Source organism: Pezoporus flaviventris, unplaced genomic scaffold (genome assembly GCF_033815535.1).
Source record: "Pezoporus flaviventris isolate CSIRO_AGI_PZ_B2104156 unplaced genomic scaffold, CSIRO_AGI_Pfla_v1 ptg000082l, whole genome shotgun sequence".
NCBI classification, from domain to species: Eukaryota; Metazoa; Chordata; class Aves; order Psittaciformes; family Psittacidae; genus Pezoporus; species Pezoporus flaviventris.
The window spans coordinates 282,627-305,147 of NW_026892630.1; the positions used below are offsets into that span (position 1 = coordinate 282,627).

At 45.6% G+C, this 22,521-nt stretch overlaps 1 protein-coding gene across 1 annotated transcript in view; it reads right to left on the bottom strand.

The window, feature by feature from the left end:
- The window catches only part of CRISPLD2 (cysteine rich secretory protein LCCL domain containing 2), a 30,805-nt gene extending 12,501 nt beyond the window's left edge, over nucleotides 1-18,304 (bottom strand). The window contains exons 1-9 of the mRNA XM_061475069.1: nucleotides 18,078-18,304; nucleotides 13,802-14,114; nucleotides 8,369-8,487; nucleotides 6,250-6,382; nucleotides 6,010-6,125; nucleotides 3,933-4,033; nucleotides 2,240-2,398; nucleotides 1,236-1,296; nucleotides 600-666 (exon numbers count right to left, since the gene is read on the bottom strand). Coding sequence (XP_061331053.1) covers nucleotides 600-666; nucleotides 1,236-1,296; nucleotides 2,240-2,398; nucleotides 3,933-4,033; nucleotides 6,010-6,125; nucleotides 6,250-6,382; nucleotides 8,369-8,487; nucleotides 13,802-14,044 — 999 coding nt within the window. The 5' untranslated portion in view covers nucleotides 14,045-14,114; nucleotides 18,078-18,304. The remainder of the gene's footprint in view (nucleotides 1-599; nucleotides 667-1,235; nucleotides 1,297-2,239; nucleotides 2,399-3,932; nucleotides 4,034-6,009; nucleotides 6,126-6,249; nucleotides 6,383-8,368; nucleotides 8,488-13,801; nucleotides 14,115-18,077) is intronic.
- Nucleotides 18,305-22,521: the final 4,217 nt, after the last annotated feature.

A 22,521-nucleotide genomic window follows, 5' to 3' on the forward strand; every position in this document is an offset into this window, starting at 1 on the left:
TTTATGCTGAAACCACTTGGATGAGGTGGCTGTCTGCAATCACAGAAGTTTCAGGGCAAAGATGTATCATGGGCGATGCAGTCATGCACTAACAGCGAGAATGGGGAAAGCAAACATGCTTTTACACAAACCCCCTTTTATCTTCACCCCAAAAGTAGTTTTGATGGGAAAACAGTGCCATGCTTTATTTATAAATTATCCTGCTAATTCAAGATCCAAGAAATCTGCCCAAAATATTATTTAGTTACAACATTTAGTGGTGTTTTTCGTATAAAGTTTCTGTTCAGCATGACAGCTGCCCACACTAAAGAAGAGATCTTTGTAAGAGCTGTCTATTGATCCCCATCCCTCACTTTTCATGGGTTTCATTGCAAATTAAGGGCACAAAATCACGTCTGGAATCACTTTGCCTTTCCAGAATGCTCTTTTTTTCATTGCTAAGATGAGGAAAACACAGATAATCTTTATTAGCACCATTTTACAGCACAATTGGAGAATACGAAAAGCCAAATTATACTAGAATTGTTGGCATTTCCCATTTCTGTTATTACCACTAACTCCTCACAAATTACATCTATGAGCTATTATAAGGTACTTACACTTTCATAATAAAATGTTCCAAAGATCTTTCCCTTACTGTACAAGCAGCCAGCTGGGCACAAATACCTAGTAAAGATATATATCTTTGAGGGTGGCAAAAAAACAATTCAAGAAAAACAGACTTTGACTCTATTTTATTTAATAGTCATTCCATTCATTTCACGTAACTCTTCCATTTAAAAACAAGATTGCAAAATAGCTACTTTTTAAAACAGTTTCTCCACCCTCCTTAAAATCCTGACCAATATTTAGATTCTGTGGATTTGGGTTTTCTCCAAGTGATAAACTGTCCTGTTCTTTGCAGAAACCTTAACCAGAAGTTCTTGACTGGCTGGGAGGGGACAAGCCATGAATTATGGGTCTGGCTTGGACAGCGGTGGAATGCATGAAAAAGGCTCAAAAAGAGACACTGCCAAAATTCATTAAATGATTTTGGATACCTGAAACTGTGGGTCATCGTGGCTGAGTAAAAAACTGAGTCACCTTATTGCTAGGCTTGGCTGAAGGCTGTATTTTTTAAGAGATCTACCTAGATAGTCACAAAAATATTACGTATCCTATGTTTGCAAAAAAGCTGGGCAATTTTTAAGCCACTTTTTCCTGTATCACTCCAAGATGTATCAATAAAACCCTACCTGTTACATGTTGAGCCTCTGCATTTGTCTCTCATCTTGGTCTCACACGTTATGACTTGTGCTGAGGAGAAAACACAAAGTACATAAGTCATTTAGAAAGCAAAGAGGCTGCTCTCAAGCTACGGAGACGAGCAATCACCACGAATCTTCCCTGGAGGTCTTTGATGCAGCACAGTAAAACCTTAGCATGGAACAACCCAGCCTGGAGCATTTCGTGCCTCTTTAGGCCTTCACCTGAGACAGGTGACTTTGGAAATATTAACAAGGAAGAAACACCTGACAGCTGAAGGCTTTGATTTACAGCCTGAGGTCTGCAAGCCAGAGCTCTCATACTCTCTGTTTAATTACAGACTCCTGAGATGCCGGAAGATAGACTTGAAAAGGATGCATTGGCTTGCCTCACCTTGTTTTTACAATAAGCCTGTTTTAATTAACAGCAGGTATAAAACAAGTGAGGAAGTACTACCAGATAACTTCAGAAATCTTCCCAAGTAAGAAATAAAAGGGAAACAAAACAAAAAAAAAAACAGAAAAGCTGCAATGGGTGTAGCTGTAGTAGTGAAGTATTGTAAATGGGAAATAAAACCAGTATGTCCTAAATTGATTACGGATGGGAGAACCTTTGCTTCATTGATATCTCCTCAAGATGGCTTAACAGAACAAATAACTATTGCAGATTATATGCAGAAGGCACAAGTAGCTCTTGAAAGCTTTGCCTCCTGTTTCTGGAAGGCTTCTGCTACAATGAAGACTGAATTTTCACATAGAACTCCTTCCCCTCCCCTCAAACATCCTCTTATTTAATTTTCCCTGAGCCTGCTCATTGAATCATAGAATCACAGAATGGTTTGGGTTGGAAAAGACCTTAAGATCATCCAGTTCCAACCCCCCTGCCATGGGCAGGGACACCTCACACTAGACCATGTTGCCCAAAGTCCGCATGACTTTCTACACCTCTACTCATAGAGGTATGTCAGAGCTGATGAAAAGAGAGGCTGTCTTACTCATGTAGGACTCTGGGATGACCTTCTTGGGCTTGGTAGGTTTGTTGGCCTTGCTTTCTGGAAGGTTGAACCGCACCGGCTTCTGCTCCGCAACCTGGGAAATCTCCACTTCGTTTGTCTCATCCGTCTCGGTGATGATGGGATCCTCGTAACGGTAATCTGGTGAGAAGGGGGGATTAAAATAAGAGTTACAGTGTGTTCACATTGATGGGGAAGTCTGACATGTCCCTGTTGTGAGGGAGGCGATTTAGTTTAACGACGATCTGCTTTTAAACAATTGGAAGCTCAAAAACGCCAGTTAAATGCAGCACGGGGCTATTGACAGGGCAGGTGCAGCACTTGGAGCGGAGATTGCTCCTCTGTGCATGAAGCAGCATTTATAGCATCTTACAGTGAGGGTTTGAAATGATCTCCACTAACTAGTAAAGAAAGTGCTGCTGTTTCTTCTGCTTCACAGACAGCTCCTTCTCTCTGTAGGGAAACACAGATTTGCCGATGGGTGCATGCAAAAAGAGGCTCTACTATTTGGGAAGGTGGCTGAAGCTTTTTATCCTCCCATCAGGGTTTGCTTCTCCAAAGCACCCCATGAGCATGGATTCAGATGATCCTCAAGTAAAGCATGGGTCCTGACACAGCGTGATCCCAGCTTTAGTGCCTGCAGCGGATTTATCCCTCATTTTACCAGAGAACAAGCCCCTGCTGTTGCAGCCAGGCAGAGGGATTTGGGAAACAGTGCCAGCAAAATTCATCCTGCTGGGCCAGTCCTACCCAAAACCATGCACTATTCACAGCAATGGGGAGGAACAATGCAAATGGGGGGGATGATGGATGATGGCTCCAAGAGGGCTTTCTCCCTCTTGCTGTACCACCAGGGCACCCTGTTCCCCCCTCCCTGCTGCACCCTGGGGTCCTCCCTCCAAACCCCAAAGGCTAAAAATGAAGGTAATTTGGCAGAAAAATAAGGCTTTGCTTTGGGCAGGTCTATGGAGGGCCTGCCTCCTTCCCAGAGCCCAGCTGTCTGTGAAGCAAAAGACACGGGAAAAGAAAATGGCCCTCAGTGCATGACCCCAGGAAATCCTGCCTGTTGTGGGGATAGCACTGCTTCACTGGAGGCTTCAGGGTTAATATTTTTCTCTCTATTGACCTCTGTTCCGAGAAAACTCCACAGGTCAGGAAAAACCGTCCACGATCCCGTCCTCTCCTCCAAGAGACAGGAATTGCTGTATTCATTTTACAGCCATGAAAACCAAGGTGGGGAGAGAGGGAAAACGCTCTGTCCCTGGCCCCCGAAGGAGCAGGGGAGGCAGCCAAGCTCTGCCCACCCACATCGCCTCTGGTAAGCGCTGGAGAACATTCCCTTCCCAAACAAACCCCGCGAGGACGGGATCGCTCCTACCCGCAGCCTGCCAGCACTCAAAATCCCGCCTGAGCTCTCGAGCCAAACCTATGTAAGCTCAGAGCAGCTTCCCCCTCATCCAAGCCCTCGCTCTCATTTTCATAGGACAAACGCACCGATTCCCAGCTCCAGATCTTGAGCAGTTCAGGGGTTTGGTTTCAGCAGCACCACGTGTCGTGATGTTGAAATATTAAGGATGGCTAATTAAAAGGTGCACAAGGCTATGGCTGCTTCTAATTAAGTGTTTCCAGACCTAAGTTTGCTCCAGCCTTTTCCGCCAAGCTCCCCAGCACATACCTTTGTAGCAGAGGTTGTTCTGGCAGCCTCCTCCATAGCTCGGTGGGCACTCAGAGCAGGGGCGGCCAGTCTTGTATGGGGCTTCTCCAATCCAGTTCCCCCTGGAAGTACAGGAGCAATGCATTCCCATCAGACACCTAAATACCCAGCCAAGCCCCTGAGCCTGCCTGGCACTAAAGGAGTGGATAAAATGGGTGTTTCTTCTGTGCTCATCCTTGGACAGGGGGCTGTAAATGGGGAAAGACAGCTTGTCCCCATTCTTCCCATCCTGCATTGCCTGTTGTTCTCCAGCAATAACTCAGCGGCTGTCTCCCTGCTGCCTCCCATTGGCCTGACACTTGTCTTCTGCTCATCAGAACCACAAACTTCACACCATTTTCTGCAGCACCCCCAGGCAGCTTCATGGTACAGGCTGGAGTACAGCTCTTACCATTTAGAAGCTGCTCTATTATCCATCCGGAACCATTTCCAAGCAGAAAATGACCAAATATACATGGACGCTCACACCAGATCATCTGGGAAGCAGAGAACCACTTTGCACTCCTTCCTCACCCAACCCGGACATCCTTAAGTCTCCAGTTTTCCCTCTGAGAGTGCAGTAACACCATCCTGGCCCAGAGCAGCTAAGCAAAGACTGAACAACCAGCCCTTGTAAGAAAAGCGTTCCTCCTCATTTCACCCCCAGGATGACATTTTTAGGGTTACTTAAATAAATTGCATGCAATATCACTTTTACATTAAACTCCAGTATAAACGCTGTGATCTTATGTAAACAGAGGTATATCAATGGGTTACTGCATCTTCCTCAAGAAACTACCCAGAAACAAAAGCACTTTTTTAGTGCTCTGTACAGCAGACTTTAGGGGCTGAGAAGGTTGAAGGAGCCGGAGTTCAGCCCATGGCTATGAACCCTTGGGTTATTGCTCTTTCAGCTGTCTCCACCTATAAGGCTAGATGAGGACAATGCTCACCAATGCCAGAGAGAAAAGATTAAGCAGAAGCTGAGGAAATAGAGTATTTTTCCATCCAGCATCCCCAAACGGATGATGTGCAAATAGCCCAGCCTGCTGCAGGAGTTCCGTGGGAGATGACATGATCCCTTATGAAATACAGGTTATTAAATCCCACCAAACCAGATGAATAATGTGCTTGGTATCTGACATGGGGAGAGGGGCTTAGGCAGCCCATGCAGATAGCTCTGCCTGGATCACACTATGAGCTGCCATCTCCATGCCTACACACCTTTTTCCTCTGCATTATTCTGATCTCCAGAAGTCAGATGCTCTCCAAGCCACTCCACTCGTATATGGTGATCTCCTACTTTTTAAGTTGCCAAGGACTTGGAATGGGAATGTTTCTTCTGTTAGCCATTAAAGCAGAAAATATTGATTGCCATTGCCAGGTAGGACACTTCTGGACACAGTAGTCAGGAACTGTGATTTTCATTTTGAAGTCAAACCAATCCATCAAGCTTGCTAAATCCTGACTGATGCAGTTATTTCACCTTTTTTCCTTTTTTTTTTTTTTTTTTCCCTTCTTCTAAGCCACAGGGAGCTCATCCAGGTTTGGGATTTAACTCATTGCAGCTCCTTGCAACGGGCCCCAGCTTCCACCAGTGACTACTGCAGGGCTGCCTTTGCATGAAGCAGTGGCATGTTTAAACCAGGAGCTGTTGCATGGGGAGGTGGAAAAATGTGTTATGATACAGCAGCCTACCTGGCCGGGCCCAGAAGCTGCTGCTGGAGCAATGTTAATCACCACCCTATCCCCTCCCAGCCTCCAGCAGCAAAGAGAGCAAGCCTCTCTTGGCAGTGCACACCAGTTCCATCCTGGCCATCTCCTTCACCTCCTTCCCATGGCAGGAACATCAAAGCTCCAGCCTGGCCCCAGCCCCTCATTTAGTTTTCCAGGCAATGCTCGGAAGTCTTGAACCAGCTCTGTGCTGCAGTCTAAAGAGAAAATTTAAAGCCACAACCACCAGTCTAGACTGCCTCAAATCTCTTCCACAGACCCTGGGCTAGTTAAGCAACCTGCCAGTTTTAGGAAAGCTGGAGAGAGCCCAGCTCATCTGCCTTACTTTGGTGAGTAGTTGCAGACCAGGTAGACAGCATTCTCCCATATTTCTCCCCAGACATTCATCTGCTTGCAGACATTCACAGCACAGCCAATCTTGTTCGTCGTGGCCCAGACTATCTGCAAGTGTAACGCAGTTATGGGAGATAAGCAAACTATCCCACTGTGGACACACGTTGCAGTGACAGCAGGGACACGGGGGGATGTAGAAAGTAGAGGTACAAAAGCCATTTGTCTCCTTTACCTGGGTGTAATGCGTGCACATAGCGCCAGTACATTTGTCTGGGCACCATGGATTGCACTCGTGAGGATACGGGTATGTGTAATCTTTAACTTCATCATACCAAGACTGGACATGGAAAGCTGGAGAACGGTACCTGAAGGAGCAAATGCAGTATAAATCATAAAGTTCTGGTTGAAGTTTTCAAATGACAGCCATATTGTAAGCCCAGATTTCTTTTTTATACAATTACCTAATTTTTATATTAAAGTTAAGGCAAGTTCCATTCATTGAGAAGGTGCTTAAAGAACCCAGTCTAATGAACAGGAAAAAAAAAATCTCATTGAAAAACATTAAAACTGTTTTATTTTTTTCCCCTCAGATTCACAGCCTGGCCTGACTTTCTGTATTATTTATAGGTTTGACATGCTCTTCAAGTGACCTGAAATGTCCTCCTCACTCTTCCACACAACTACAAAAAACTTCTAGTTTGGCGGAAAGTTGTATTTTGAGAGTAAACACAAGTAAAGGTTTGCCAAACATCTTAAACCAAAAGCCAGCGTGTACCTATTTTACTACTGGGCAATTTGCTAAATCTGGAAGTAGGCTGGCAGTTAATACCGAAAGACCTCTGAAACCGAGTGGGCTTCTCTCACTCGCATCACTCCGAGCGGTGGTGCACTATAGAAATATCCCACCTTTTATTGCATCAATTTCCCTCTACACTAAGCCCCAGCATAAACTGCATGTGCTTTCTACAAACTACACACTAGGTATTACAGCCTCCAGCAGCACTGATGCTACTTGTGCTGTTTGGGGCAACACAAACGGTGTTAAAACTACCTATAGAAACTCATATGTGTTTTGTGTACACAGTGAGCAGAGTGATCTGCAGAGTCTGTATCAAAGCAGAGCAGTGCTTCAAACCCACGACTTTTTATTGCTTTCAACAGCTCACATGGAGCAAGCAGCCAGAAACACGAATGATATCATTACCAACTGGAGCTTGCTCTTTCAGCCAACTCTTCATTAAAAATCATTCATTAGAAGTATTTCAAAAACATTCATCTCATGATGTCATTAAGTGAATACTTTCCGAATCCTATTTTACAGGAGAGGAAATTGAGGCAATCAAGTTATGGCCCGTTCCTGAAAAAAATTAGATAAATCTGATTTCTTTTTCCTCTCAGTTGACTGCAAAGGGAGCAAGATTGGATCTACCTCCATCAGTAACCCATGGCCATCTTGAACACTTGTAGGAGAGCCAAGGACAGCACGATCTTTGACTCCGTTTCAATGGATTAACCACTCTACTTTCCAATCATTACTTTATTCAGCCAACAAAAACAGGCCCGATTTTTGTATCAGACTAATTTCACACCAGCAAATTTCCATTGCTTTCAACCAAGTTCCACCTGATTTACAGCAAACATAACTGCATTTCCACCCATCAGGGCTGCTGAGCACGTACAAAAATATTTGCTGTACAAAGTAGGATTAACCTATAGCAAGCTTAACTATAGGGGATTCACAATAAGCAAATGTCACCATGAGCTGGAGAGCCAAATCCATTTGGAAGCCACAACATCAGCTTTCCTAGCTAGGTTAATAATTCCAGGTTAAAAACCTTCCCCTGGAATTTAAAAAAAAAACAAAACAAAACAAAAAAACCTGCAAAGTGTTTTCAGTAAAGAGAAATCAGGAGCTGGATAAATATGGGAAATAAAATAAGAAATTATTAAGCTGAGTGCAGACATCATTCCTAAGAAGCTTCAGCTTTGAGCAGGTTTTCTGCATGGTGCCAAGACCCCCCTCCATCCTGACTACTGAAACAGCAGGTATAGGATCAAGGGTTATGACTTATGTAGCTGTTCTTGAGGAGTAAGATTCACTTTAAGCACATTACAGCTGTATTCCCAGGAATAAATGGAGTAACCCACATCAATGTTGTTTTACTGATGCTGGCTGCAGATATTATCTGTATAACCATTTCTCCAAAGCAATAGCAATTAGTGATCCCCAGCTTTTCTTCCATCTCCCTGGTGCTCTAATAAGCACCAACAAGGCAAAAGTTTCCCAACTTAGTTAAAGGAGGATCCATAAGTTGCTCTTTGCAGTTAGCTTGTAGCACCCCAACTCTTACCTGCCCCAGTGAACTGCCAAGTTCTGTCCAATTGACCTGATGAGGGCACTGGGCCCATGGTCCCAGATGCACTGCTGAGCCCAAGCTTGGGCTGATCTTTCCAGTTCATCATCCCAAGTCTTCAGGGTGTGGGGAGAGAAAAGAACAGGTCAATTCATCATCTCAAGTTTCTTAGATCAAGAGACTCAACAAACAGCAGTTAGAGGAGAAAGACTAGATTACAGCTCACCCCAGGTGTCTGGCATGTCCTTATGAGGCTGACACATTTCAGTGATGTGCCCTAACCTAAAAGCAAGTTTCTCAAGATGCCATGGAAATGCAGGGCACTAAAAGGTCTATTATTTTTCCTGCTTGTTGCTGTGCTTCTTAGTACTTGCTTTGCATAGATCAGCAGATAACACACCTGGAAGAACCCATCTAGACTATCCATGCTAAAACACAAGATATTATTGACAGGTGTTTTTCTAATCTCCTTAAAATAATCCCAAAACAAACCATCAAGGATGGAGACCCCAGGACTCCCTCATGACACCTATTTCTGAGATCTGTAGGAATTCTAACATGCAGTCAGTGCTATGATGGAGTTCTGCACCATTTTCCATCCATTGTTCTTACAATTAGGACATTTCCAGGCTTTGCCATCAAGGGGAACTCCAACAGTGGATGTGCTCCTGCCCTCCTCTACCAACACAGCTGGAGATTTTTGACCCAACTTCTTAATCAAGGGGTGTCCCACTCGACCTCTCCTTCCAAAATAACTACTGAGTCCACCGATGGATCGAGTCAATTCTAACAGAGGTGGCAAAGTCCCAGAGCTGTTAAGCGAACATCACCCTCACTGACACAGGCATCAGGTCAGCAGTGATGGATCCTGTTTATGTTCCCACTGAGGGAAGGACATAGCTATTAGAAGAGTCCTCCCTGAGTATCACTTAGCTGTAAGCCAAATAAGAGCTCAAACACAATACAAAGGCAAACAGGAAAGCAGGCTTCGCTGGTTCCACTGCCCAGGAGTATATTTGTTTTAAAGGCCAGACTTTGTTGGATCCAGTAGACAGTGCCCTAGATTCATTGTGTAATTACTGACAGCTGGTCTATTCAGAACACTCCTTAGAGGACAATTTGTCGGGATTAAAATATTACCGCACATTCCTACAAATAAAACCGAAAAAGAAGAGAGGTCTTGTAACGTGCCTCCATCCCACTCATGTGCCAGCACAAGATTATGTACTTGTTGGACTTTTACCATCACAACCAGCTGGACTTTCTAAGTCCCATCGTCTCCAGAAGAAAAGCAACTTCTGATCTCAAACATATCAAAGGACCTGTCAGAGCTCATTTGGAGGACTGGAGGGCATTTAGGCTCTCAAACACATTAAAAGAACATCAAGAGCTCATTCTGAGTAAGCATCTGAACACAGTCTCAGGCAGTTATAACTGGGATGGGGAGGGACCGCACATCTCTGGCTAAGATGACAGGAAAACGCAGTGTCTCCTGGAACTTGGTGTGTCTACACTATCTTCGTGAGGCAAACATGAGCTCATGTAACTGAGCTAACAGCCCAGACCTCTGAGAACAGCTTATCATTAAGCACGTTTGGCAACCCAGATTCCAACAACATCCCAGGGCTTCTCTGAGCTCATCAGCTTGGCTTTGAGCTGACCAGTGACCAAGCAAATCCATGTCAGTCCGAAAAACCCCGTGCGGACACACCTCTGACAGTGGAAATAAAACCATTTTCTGTCTCAGCCCTCCTGCTCCTTGAACGTGAATGGGATCTGACCCACCACACACACGTTTCCAAACCTCTCTTCAAGCAGACTGTTGCAATTGTGCCTAGACACACAGCTTTTTGTGGTCTCCCACTTTCTGCGCTAGGCAATGACCAGCCACAATCTGCCTTCCCATCCAACACATAAGCCACAGAAACTCTCCCAAGATGTTATGTGCTGCTAGTACTCGAGACTTCCTAGCAGAGCGTTGTTCCCTGAAGCCTCAAAAGTGGAGGTATTTCAAATCTCCTAATTTAATGCAGAGATGATGTTATCAATAGGCGATTAAATGGAAATTGATGTGAACATGTCTTAAGTTTTCCTTTGATGCCTATGGGTAAAATAAATGAACTCGGACAAAAGATACTCCACAGGTAATTGGAAACGAGCTACATCTTTGAATGGCTTTGTGCTTGATGCGTACAGAAGCTCATTTCTGCAGGCATCAGATTACAAAGACATCCCATTTAAATCAGAACAGTTATTTGCCTCTTGGTTCTCAGATGTGAATGCGGTCAGGAGGCTGGAATTATTTCAGAGCAATAAACATATGAAACAACAAAAAGGAGAGATTTCAGACTTTCCCAGCTATGCTTTCAAGAACACTTTATGCCAGTATTCAAAGCAGTGTCTAGGAAAACTAGTGAAGCCAGAGGGCCAGTGCACACCTATGCTCAATTTCCTTCCCAAGCAGAGATTGAAAAGCCTTTGTGTATGTGTGATTCCAAGTGATTTAGCACACTGACTCTTTTTTTACTCCATTTGTAATGGCCTTTCGAAGCACAGCATACACTGTACATGTAAAATACACGTGTGGCATACACACACTATACTACAATTTGTAGGTTCAAATTAAATAAGAGTATATCCCACAAGGAGTCTACTTACTCAGCCTAACCAGTCAGTAAATCCAGCCTCAGATACATGATTTGCAGTGATCAGGTTGCTCATTTTTATCATCATTTTAGACTTTTTGCAATACTGGCAATTGATATTTAAAAGTGGCATGAGAGTCCAGGGCTCACATGTACTGGCAGAAGCTTGGATATGCTTCGTTAACCCACACAGAAATACTATCCCATCCTGACAGGGAAAGCCACCACCCTACACTTTAGAGGAAGGATGCATACCTTATACATGAAAACAAACTATTTTCCTTCCAGCAATCTGTAACGAGAACAATTTTGTTTTATCCAGATGTCTTTGGGGCCTCTGCAAGATTTCTGCCTTTCATCACTGCTGAAAGCCATCTGGCTAAGCCATCTTAAAAGGTCAAGATGTCTTAGGAACTATTATGTTCTTTTTACTCCATGCTCATTAACAAGGAGTTTGTTTTGGTCCTGGCACTGATCCACTGCTGGGACTGCTGTTATAAAGTACAGTACACAGCGGAAATGTCGATCAGAAAGCTGTTAGAGGGGTTAAGGTAATTCTCTATTTGATCAATTTCATCAGCAAGATGTGCACTGCTCACTCATTTTCCATTAACACTGAATACCTGTGCTAGCTTTCAATTACTTTTACAATCCCAGCAGCAAAACTTTTCTTTCTTCATTTCTTCAGTCTGCTTTACCTTTACCCCGTATGTTTATAATTCTTTTTATCTCCAGATAAGTCATGGAAATCACTGTTATTGCTTTCTTATTAACAGTCTCCGCCAATAAAGTTCATCCTGTAGTAGATATTTCTTGCATGGAATACATTAGCTCCCCTTGCCATTTCAGATCACTTAAATATGTCAGATATGGAGCTGGGTGAAAGGACTTTCACAAGGCAGTGTTTGGAGGTTGATAGGAAGAACAAGTTCTACCTACTTATCCACAAATTACCACTGCACGTCGCCTGTGACGCTCCTCACAGGCACCAAAGGAAAAGAGAAAAGTGTATCTGTGGCGCTAAAGACAAACCAGCCTCTTAAATGAGTCCAAATGAGAAATGTCCTATGCAGAACAAAGGATTAAAGTGAAATTCACATTCAGAATACACACAGCATTTTCAAGTAATATTGGGTAAACACGAATACATGAAAGGCTGATTATAGCCTTTCCAAGTAGCACCATCTCATACTCAGCTTCTTTCTTCACAGCATATAAGGCCCTTTCATTTACCCTCAATCGCCCATAAAAACCACTAGAAAAGCACACTGAGCAAAGGCAAATATGAAAGTGCAACCACGCTGCAAGTGTAAACAGTGGTTGGACAGTCCGCAATGGCAGCCCTCTCCGATCCTCAAAGCCAACCCAAACACATTTGGCTTTCTCATGCTTTGTGTTTACCCTCTGGAAGTTAATCCAGTCACCTCTTCTCTGGCAGTACCTTGCCTGCAGGTTTAGTGTGAGAGCTGGAAAAGAGAGAAACAAAGCACTGGTTCTTCGAAAGGCATTTGGTTTCTGACAACAGTGGGATGGAAGACCAACGGTGTGAATGCTCTTGGGGACCAACTGATGGAGGGATGTCCTTCCTCACCATTAGCTGCCCTCCCTTCTCTTTCCCTTTTTCCCTACAGTCACAAAAGGCAGGATTTTCCATTTGCAGCAGTCATTCCAGCACAGCTGGCAAACGATTTTATATCACATTTAGTGTACTTTACTTTTACCCTTTTAAACATGGTCTTAACAAATCATTAATCATTTAATCTGTCAGCAGGAGAACACAGTTGAAGTCAGACTAGTTTCGGTCATAACTATATTTGCACATTGGGAAAAGGCACACAAAATGATTTTATTTGCCTACATCATTTTCTGGCCCCACAATATTTTGATGGCGTGTCAAAAATAGCTCAAAGTAGGGTCCCTGGCATCAGGTGAAAAAAACCTATTCATCTGGATTATTGATGGTAAAGACGTATTTCATACTCACACTTTTAAGTTCTCCCTCTGAAGTGGGAGAATACACTGAGCAAACTTTTATTTCTGTTTCCTGAACTACAAAAAGCCAATAGCACTGACCCATCCACCCACGAACACCCAAAGTCTTTCCAGCTATTTCCAGTGCCTCACACTCACTACAGATGGAGCCACATTCCTCAAGCCCTGCTTCTCTAAGGTCCTGAGCAGGTTCCCAGCAACATCATGGATGTTCGGACCACAGTGATAACCTCCTTGATCAGTGTATGAAAAAGGGAGATGCTGCCTCCAGCGTTGGGTGGCACCTGATGGCAACCCAAAGACCATCAGAAGGTTCTCTGAGCAGACTGTGGTGTCCTGAAACAGCAGTCACAACAGTCTGAAAGCTTTCACAGGGAGAATGTGGGTTAAACACTAGGGAAAATTTGATGCTTTTATGACATTAAGGTAATGGAAGAACCTGCTGAGGCAGGCTGTGGAATTGCCATCACTGGAGATGCATCCAGGGTTGAGCCAGACTCTAGTTTCTGAATAATGGAACCAGTCCTGAAACTATGCAGCGGATGGACTTGGTGACCCATTAGTGGTCCTTTCCAACCAAAACAGTCCAATGATCTAAAGCATAGTTCACTCTGGAATGAAACTGCTTTAGGAAACCTCATGAGAAAAACTTACTCCAGGGGAAATTTGCTACAAAAAAAAAATAGAAATCTACATTTTAGAGGAAATTTGCTTCTGATTTTTGTGCAAGGAAAATTAGAATAAAGCTTAAAAAGGTGTTATAATAAAGATAGATATCAGGAGCTGGACTCACCATGTATTCCATATTAGAGGCCACTGGGTACACCTGACCTCTCAGCTTATTATGGAGCATCAGTATCTCCTGTCTGTCAGAGAATAAAATGGCTCTCTTGGATCTGGAGTTAAATTCCCCCTCCTGGTATTTACTCAGAATGCTCTCCAGGTGACTTGAGTTTGGCAGGATAAAGCATTCAGCTGCCTTTGCCAGGAGCAGCACGCATCCCAGATGAAGGATCCAATGCAGGGCAGGATTCATGTCTCCTCCTCTATGAAGAAGGAGATGGTGGTAGGTTTTCTTGCAGGGTCTCCTGCAGTTCAGCACAGATCTGGATTTTGGGGAGAAACAGGCAGATTTATGCCAGAGAAACTTGCTGCATATGACCCCCAGCAATAAAGCCACACAACCTGTCTTTTTGCTTGGAAAAGAGTAGCGCTTACAGTGTAAGCAATTACTGTTCACCCCAGTGACAGAAAGACCTGACAACACTGTAAGTGATGGGAACTCAGTTTATTACACCAGGCAACCCACTGATGTTGTGCTGGGAGCAAGCATTGTCCAGGCGCTGCAGTGGGTGCCTTCTCCACCATAGACACCAGGAGTGCAGGTGTCAGCCAGCAGCACCAGCAGCTCTGAACAACCCCACCTCCTTCAGGTGGGAAGCATTTAAGCCTATTTGCCTATATAGCTGTTAGAGCGGAGAATGAACACGAACCAAAGGGAAACTATACTTCCCAGCAGGCCGGATCGCAGGGGTCAGACATCAGCAAGAGCTATTTCTGCTAATAGACTCCAGCAGAGCAGCTGCCAGACCCTGTGAAAGCGGCTGTTTATGTGAAATGTCACCGTAACATCGAGCACCAAAATCCCTGCTGGCCACTGACGCACTGGGGTGTTCTCGCTGACGCATCGCTTCACAGCGGGTGGGAGCATGGCCAGCAATATGAATTATGGCAGGCTAGGAGAGAAGCCAAAGCACCCATCCAACCCCAGCCTGGAGATCCCATGCATGCTCTGTAGCTGTCAGCACTGAGAGCTTGGAGAGATGGTCCTGATTTGGTCATTGCCAGGTTTGAACGGCTTCCTTTAATCCCCTTCCCTTGCTCCATGGTGCTCCCGGCTCCACCTGCCATTTCCAAACTCCCTTCTTCTCTCCCCACCCTGACTCCTCCATCTAATGAGCCCTGTGTGTTTTGGCTGGTTTTATTTAGATCATGATCTATTCAGGGAAGGAAACATGTGCTGCTGTATTGCTCTGCAGCATCTAATGCTCCTTAGGCGGAATCTAAGAGCCACTAAAGGAGAATCAATCTGTCTGGACAATATGCATCCATACAGAAGGTGCAAGCACATCGTCTCTCTTCTTATCTTCCCCATCCCTGTCCTCAACACTGGGTGAGGATCTGTTTTTGACACCACTGTTACAAGACACACAAAAAGCACTCCTACATAGGAACAAACCCCAGATCAACAGGAATTATTCCAGGAGCTTCAGCCCAGTGACAGGGGATTTAGACTCATGGAGACTGGATGAGCTGGAAACCATCCAAGGCAGGGAAACAGCCTTCCAGCTCCCAGCTCAAAAGCTGCACTCAAGCATGAAGTCCCAAACCCCTGTTCCCCAAACCCAGGGTGGCAGTAGCAAACACAAGGTGCTTTACATTAAAAATGACACTGAGAACAGTAAGAACTCCTGAAAACCTGTTGGCTGTCAACATCAAGGAGATAAAGTCCCCATTTGAGCCTTCTTGTACTGTATTAAGGCAGATGAAAACCAGCTGCCCTCAGTCTCTCTCCGGGAGGAGCAGTAAAGCCTTTCCCTGGGTAGAACAATGCAGGAATGCAATTTGCTCATTTAGTTTAGGCACCGGCTTCTCATTATCCGCTGCTCTGCAGAGCAAGTCGAACACACACACACACACGCCTTGTCCCCAGCTCCAGGCACACCTGAAAGACGGGACGTTTGGTGGCATAGGGACAAATATTGCTTTAACCTCATCCTCTTCTCAGCCCTGCTCGTTGCCAATCTCTTCCCCCCGCAAGCAGCTTTCTAACCCAGCTACAGAGGGACAGGGGGAGGCAACACGAGCAGTTGCTTTTGTAGGCAGTCTGACCCAAATCCAGGGAACAATTCCTACTTTGAGGCACTTCCCTAAGCGTTTAAAAATAGATGCTCTGCCACAGCCGCTCACAATGCGGCCATTTAGCGCAAGCAGTTTGAACTGCAGCCTGCCCTGTAGGTAGAGCAGGCAGGAACAGACAGCTAATACATGCTGCAGTTGTACCCCTTCATTTGGCCGGGTGCCCTTTGCTAAATAGGAGCCCGTATCCACCACCCATTTAAGGCAAACACTGAACTTACAGAAAGGGCAGCTCGAAGGAAAGTCAGCTGTAACATCTGACAGCCCAGAGGAGCTGCCCCGCTCACGGCTTCGCAATGAAGCCAACGCGTCTGGTTCCGTGAGCAAGCCAAACCCAATAATGCAACAGATGGTGCATTATTCCTCGGGATATTCTTCCCTGTATCCCGTTCGTGATACTAGCAGCCTCTAAAATTAGGTCACTTTGGCACTACCTTCATTTCACTCAGGGAGTGCAGGTCCCTTCCTCTGCTTTGGCTCGAGGTGGGGAGTGCTGAGCATCCAAAGGAAGGATGATCAGAGAGGGCTGGGGATCAAAGAGCCAGACTAATTGGAAGCAGCAGAAAGATGCTGAAGTTTCAGAAAGCTCTCATCGATGGACATCATAGATTTCAGGTGTCCATCCATTTGCCACTCTCAATATCCTCATGCAACACAGCACTTGGACGTGTGCTAAAGTGGGGCAAGTGCCCTGCTGAGATGGGGCCGATGCCTCTGGGATTTATCAGGAAGACAGGAAATTCATTGGGGAAGGCGGAAATTATGTTGGGATTTGACATTATTCAGAGAGAATTATCAGCTGACAGTCAGCTGAGGGAGCCTCTGCTGTCGCTTCCAAGGGTGCAGGAGGAGCATTAGCACATCCCTTTAAACACATCAGGCCCTTGATACTGGTGCCAGGTAAACATCTGGGAGCGATCAGAAATGGGTGAGTCAGCAGAAACCGGCTCCTTGATGTGCTGTAAAGCCTGTCCAAAGCTGGGGACAAAGGGAGGCTTCTTTTTGGGTCTGAGCAAGTTAACCAGCAAGTTAAACAGTTAAATAGACTTTGGAAAACACTATATTTAGAAAGCTATTTCCCCAGCTAACGGATGGTGTCTGCACTGCACAGAAGAGTTGGTAGCATCTGAAGCCTGGCATGCGGCTCTGCCTGCTAAAAAGCCACATGCAGGCTGACTTCTGCACTTCGTTATGTCCCCACTTCACCTTATTCCGCACAGCTACTGATCTTTAACTGCCTTCTCCAGTGAAGTATATGAGCGGATGTCTACTCCTTGGTTACGGATGACATTTGCAGTTAAAGCCTCCCAGGACCTGAGAAGTTATACATGGAACAAGCTGACAAGGCAGGAAAAGGCAAAAGTTAGCTCAGGATTACCAGCAAAGCATCTAAACCAGCAAAGCAGAGGGGAGTCAGCCCGAGAGCAGCTTTTAGACTGAGTTTACTTGGGATCAGCTTCTACCCTGCGCAAAGAAAGCCGGCAATAAAGCCACAACATACTTAAAGCATTAAACCCCAGGTCATCTGCTTAACCGAGACGCACACATCTTTAGCTTTGAAGAACTGCGCTGGCTTCAAAAGAAAAGCAGAATGACAAGTCCCTTGACGCAGGACGTAACACTGCACAGAACACACTACAGATTCAGCATCTTCGAGGCCACGGGCCAAAGCATCTGGATCTTCCATTACAATCCGCTCCCACAGAACTGAAGTGTGTGAGTTTCTATGCAAAACCACATGGAAAACCCACTGGTAACAGACACAACATGTGGCGACACTGTGAAATTCCTTTTAGACAGGGCTTAAGAGCAGAGCTGAATAAACACAGGCTTCCTGGTGCAGGGTAGGTGTGCCCATGGGTAGCCAGCTATTAGAGGCTGCTGCAGCATCCCTTAGATTGCTTCTGTGTGTGTAGAAACCCACTCCTGTACTTGCAAACTCCTCCCATTCATTCAAGATTAATCTTGCAGTAACCTCTGCAAAGCACACGTAAGGGGAGCTCATACAGTGCTGTGCTATTGAACACCATGCAGGCAACTTTTTGGAGCAGTTACTAAAACTGCTTTCTGAATAGAGACATTTCTTGCACAAACCTCCCCTGAACCCCCAGAATCACATCTCGGAAGCAAAGACCGAAGCTTACACTTACCTTGCTGAGTACTTCCAAGTCCCAAGGAAATTGTAGCTCCTCCAAGCCTGGAAAATCAATTCTGAAGTATTTAAGCTAGGAGGAAAAGGATGAAATCAGCCTCAGGAGGCGCGAGATGTACAAGGTCTCAGCTCAGCAGCTCGTACCAACTGCAGTCTCACAGAGCTCCCCAGTGGTATTTATGCTCTCCAGGCAAAGAGGACAACCCTGGGCCATCCTGTTTGGCAACGGACCTGTAGTAATAAGGAAAGAAGGGAAAAAGAAGGGGGGGGGGGGGGGGGGGGGGGATGAACCAAAAGGAGGCAGGAGCACGGAGCAGAGGGGTGTTGCTTGGGATCTTAGCAGTAAGGAGACAGTCACTGGGGCTCAGCAAATTAGGACCATCCTCCCAAAGGCTGTAACACCACATGCGGGGAGGGGGAGAGGAGGAGGAGTGCAGCCAGATGATCATATAAAAGGGTTTGCTTTGCTTTCCCCTGCAGTCAGCTCTCGGGGAGAACTCGCAGCCCCATGGGTATCTTCTCTCTCACTGAGACAGACCCAATGCCTCGGTGAGGGGCTTCGGTGGTGAGGGAAAGGGAACTCAATAAAGGGGTTTTCCTGTGAGGGATTAAATCCATCTCGGCTGCCAGGTCAGCCATTTCCTGCGCCCCACAGGGAAATCCCATAGCAGTCCCGCTGCTCCAGGGCTGACACAGCTCCATTGGACCCCAGGGCAAAGCAGGATCCTGGCTCTGGCAGCAGGGCTGATCTGGGATCCAGCCCTCGGGTACACCGCAGGGCATCTCCTTTCTCCCCGGAGCTGGCACTTGCTGGGAATCTGGATATTTACCACCCTCTGCAGCTTGTTCCCAAAGCTGTCCCGGTTCTGGCAATCCCTGCACACACCCGTGGTTCAGTCCTCCTGCAGGAGATACAGGGAACAGGGGAATTAAAAGTTAGTGGCACATCTAGGCAAGACTCACCTCCTGATGCTCACAAAGCCCCAGCTTTCGCACTAACCTCCATCGCTGCGTTCGCTGTTGAAACAGGCTTTTACTCACTGTGAAAGGAAACGATTGAGCAAAAGACAAGCTGAAAGTTCCTTCTTTTTCTTTTCCTGTTTTGTTTTGTTTTCTTTTTAAGTAGAAACCAGGAAAAATTAAACCATTATCATGAGTAATAACATGAGCACATCACAGCACAGGATGCTGCTGTGCTGAGTGTCTGGAGTGAGCAGGTCCAAGCATCACCCCTCTACCCGGGTCCATTGGGGTCCCCATGCCCTCATTTCTCCTTGCAACAGTCCGGCACAGAGGCAGAGGAGCACCCACCTCCTGGATTTGGCATATCCAAGCAAAGCAGCTATGATATGTCCAAATCCACTCTCTAGTCCTCCCTCCAAAGCTCTCTGGGGTAGAAAAGTCCCCCCATTCTTCCAAAGAGCCAATATTTATTTCTTTGAGCAAAACCCCAACCACTTATTTACTGCTTACAAGAAGGGGATTTACAAGATATTCTGCCGCTGAGAGGCTTGTTTAAACCCAGCAGTGCTCAAAAAGCAGAATGACATTTATCACATTTGCTCAACAGTGCGTGAGCAAAGCAGCAAATACTGGCAGTGGATAGCAGCTTCTCTGAGCAAAGAAAATAACCCCTCTGAAGTCAGCTCCAAGACATAACTGCTGATTTAATCTCTTGCACCGTCCTCCTGAGGTCTTCTTGAGGAAACTTCTGGAGTCGAAACCTAAAGGGGCTACAAGAAAGCTGGAGAGGGGCTTTGGACAAAGGTCTGTAGGGACAGGCCAAGGGGAATGGCTTTAACCTGCCAGATTGAGAAGAGCTCTTAGGCAGAAGCTCTTCCCTGTGAGGGTGCTGAGGCGCTGGCACAGGGTGCCCAGAGAAGCTGTGGCTGCCCCATCCCTGGCAGTGTTCAAGGCCAGGTTGGACACAGGGGCTTGGAGCAAGCTGCTCTAGTGGAAGGTGTCCATGCCCTTGGCAGGGGCTGGAACTGGGTGAGCTTTGAGGTCCCTTCCAACCCAAACCAGTCTGTGACTCAGATCCTCAGCACTTAGGGTGTATCTTCTTGTCTATGTCTTTTAACCTAAGTTGTAGCTGAGCCATGGGAAGCCAGTCCTCACCAGTCAGTGCCAGTCCTACAGCCTGATACAGTCACTACACCCTCTCTGGCTGCTTTTCCCCACATATAGGAACTTTGTACTGACATACTGAGTAAGTGAACCAACAACGTATGGTCCATCACTGGGACCCAGCACTTCCATTCCACTAAAAGTGATGCAGTGCAACTTGCTCCCAAAAAGGCTCGGATGCTGCCACCAATACCAGCAATCCAGACTACACAGAACTGGGTTGACTGGAGGTTCCGCACTGCTTCACCTTGAAATCACTGCATCCTTTTTTATTTTCCTTGCTCCTCTGATTCTCTTTGGATCAATGAGTTTGCTCTATCTGCAGGCAGCTTATATCATCAGCTGAAAGGTGATACAAGCAGTCTCCAGTTTCTAACTTCCCTGAATAATGAGTGCAGAAGTGGTGAGCCATGGTGTGCCTGCAACGGGGCCACCCCAAAACCATGCAGCTCCGCAGCCCTGACTCACAGCTCTCAGAAGGTGCCATTCACTCCAATTACCAGAATGCTGGATTTAACTTATTTTAAATCTCACGTACTAACATGCAAATGATTTCCAGACCTCAGAGAAACTCAGTATGTTGTAATCTCCACAAACGTTCCTATGGGAAATTAATCCCTGTAGGATGGTTTGGGCTGTCTGACTTCTCCATTGACCCTGCTGTTTCACAGAGATTTGACTTTAATCTACTCTTTTAATATACACCACTATGGTTTCACTGTACAAGTCATACATGGTTGTACTTGGGGATGAGCACAGCCTGGAATGAGACGTTTTATCCACCTCATTTTGTCTCGAGTCAGCAGTTTTATGTCATACATTTGACCAAAGCCAAAACAATCAGAAGTTACTTTTAATCATTCAGCGTTATTACTGCCCTGATTATAACGTCTCCATTTCATATGTGGTAAAAGCCACATAAAGCAGGCTGCATATATAAGTATATATTAGGAGAGAAGGCTTTTAATGTAATAGCCAATGAATAGGAAGGAACACAGATTTCGCTATGCCCTCCTAATTGAACATGCAGACAGCACGTCTTGATTTTCAACTTCAACTAAATTCCCCTTTATTTCCTATTCAAATAGTGGCTCAGTAATAACAGCACCAAACTTGGGCAGGGACAGAGCAAAGAGCAGGGAGAGAGGCTCAAAGCCATAGTGCTAACTCCTGTTGTATCTGGTTCTGATTCCTGCTCCAGATGGCTCCTTGCATCCATACACAAGATGAGGACGCCCCAGCCTCTTGACCATATGCCTTGGCATTATCCAGAGGCTGCTCCAGCAGATGAATTGACAATGTGGGGATCCTGAACCACTGGAGTGAAAGGCAGACATTTATAGATTGACTCCAAAATGCAACTAATGCTTGGCACAATGAACCCCTATTTATTCTTTCACACTGCTCTCCTGTTCTCGGACAGCCTGAACTGTAACCACCCGGGTTCATCTGCAGCTTCTTTTCCTCCTCATCATAAAGAGCATCTCCCCAAATGTTTAGTCTGCTGCTGATACTCAAGAAAATAACTCCCCACAAAACTTCCCAAAGCCTGTGCTATTTCCTCAGTGTAAAAACTACGGTAAGACAATGAAATAGGAACAAAATCAGCAGGATTTCAGACAATTTGGGGGGCATCACTGACTGCACCAAGCACAAGCGAAACACGAACTAAAAATTCACCTCACCTTGTTACTGCAGCTCACCACGGTTCCCGGTTATATCTGCAATAAGCCATATTGAAACAATGCGTTTTTAATAATCAAAATAACTGGTCCACATCTGCAGACTGAAACAGTCCAGAAATATTAACCCCACACACTCATCTTCGAAGATTTCACCCCAAAACAGAGAAGGTGAATTGCAATCCCAAGCTCCAGACATCACATCTCATTATCGGCCAATGCAAATTATTTCCAAAATCCTTTGGGCCGTTACGAATAGCCCAGAATAAACCCACATCTGTGTGAACCCCCAACATCTGGAGAACACCACTACACGTCAAAGGCGCTCTCTTCATTCCTGTTCAAACCCTGAGAGATTTAGGGAACTTTTATGAAGATAAACCCCTTGCTGGCATGCAAGTAGGTCCCCCCAAACCCAGGCAGCAATTCTAGGGGCAGCTTTAGAGCTGGAACACCACAAAACTCAGGAATGCCACCACTGCCCTCTGCTGCGGCACATCCATGCCCGTGCCACGACATCATCCTGGGGGAAAATCATGGAAAACAGAACAATCTCTTTATTAAAAAACACTCAACATCCCTGCACCCCCAAATACCTTGTGCTTTTATAGCCTTTCTCCCCATCCCATCAAA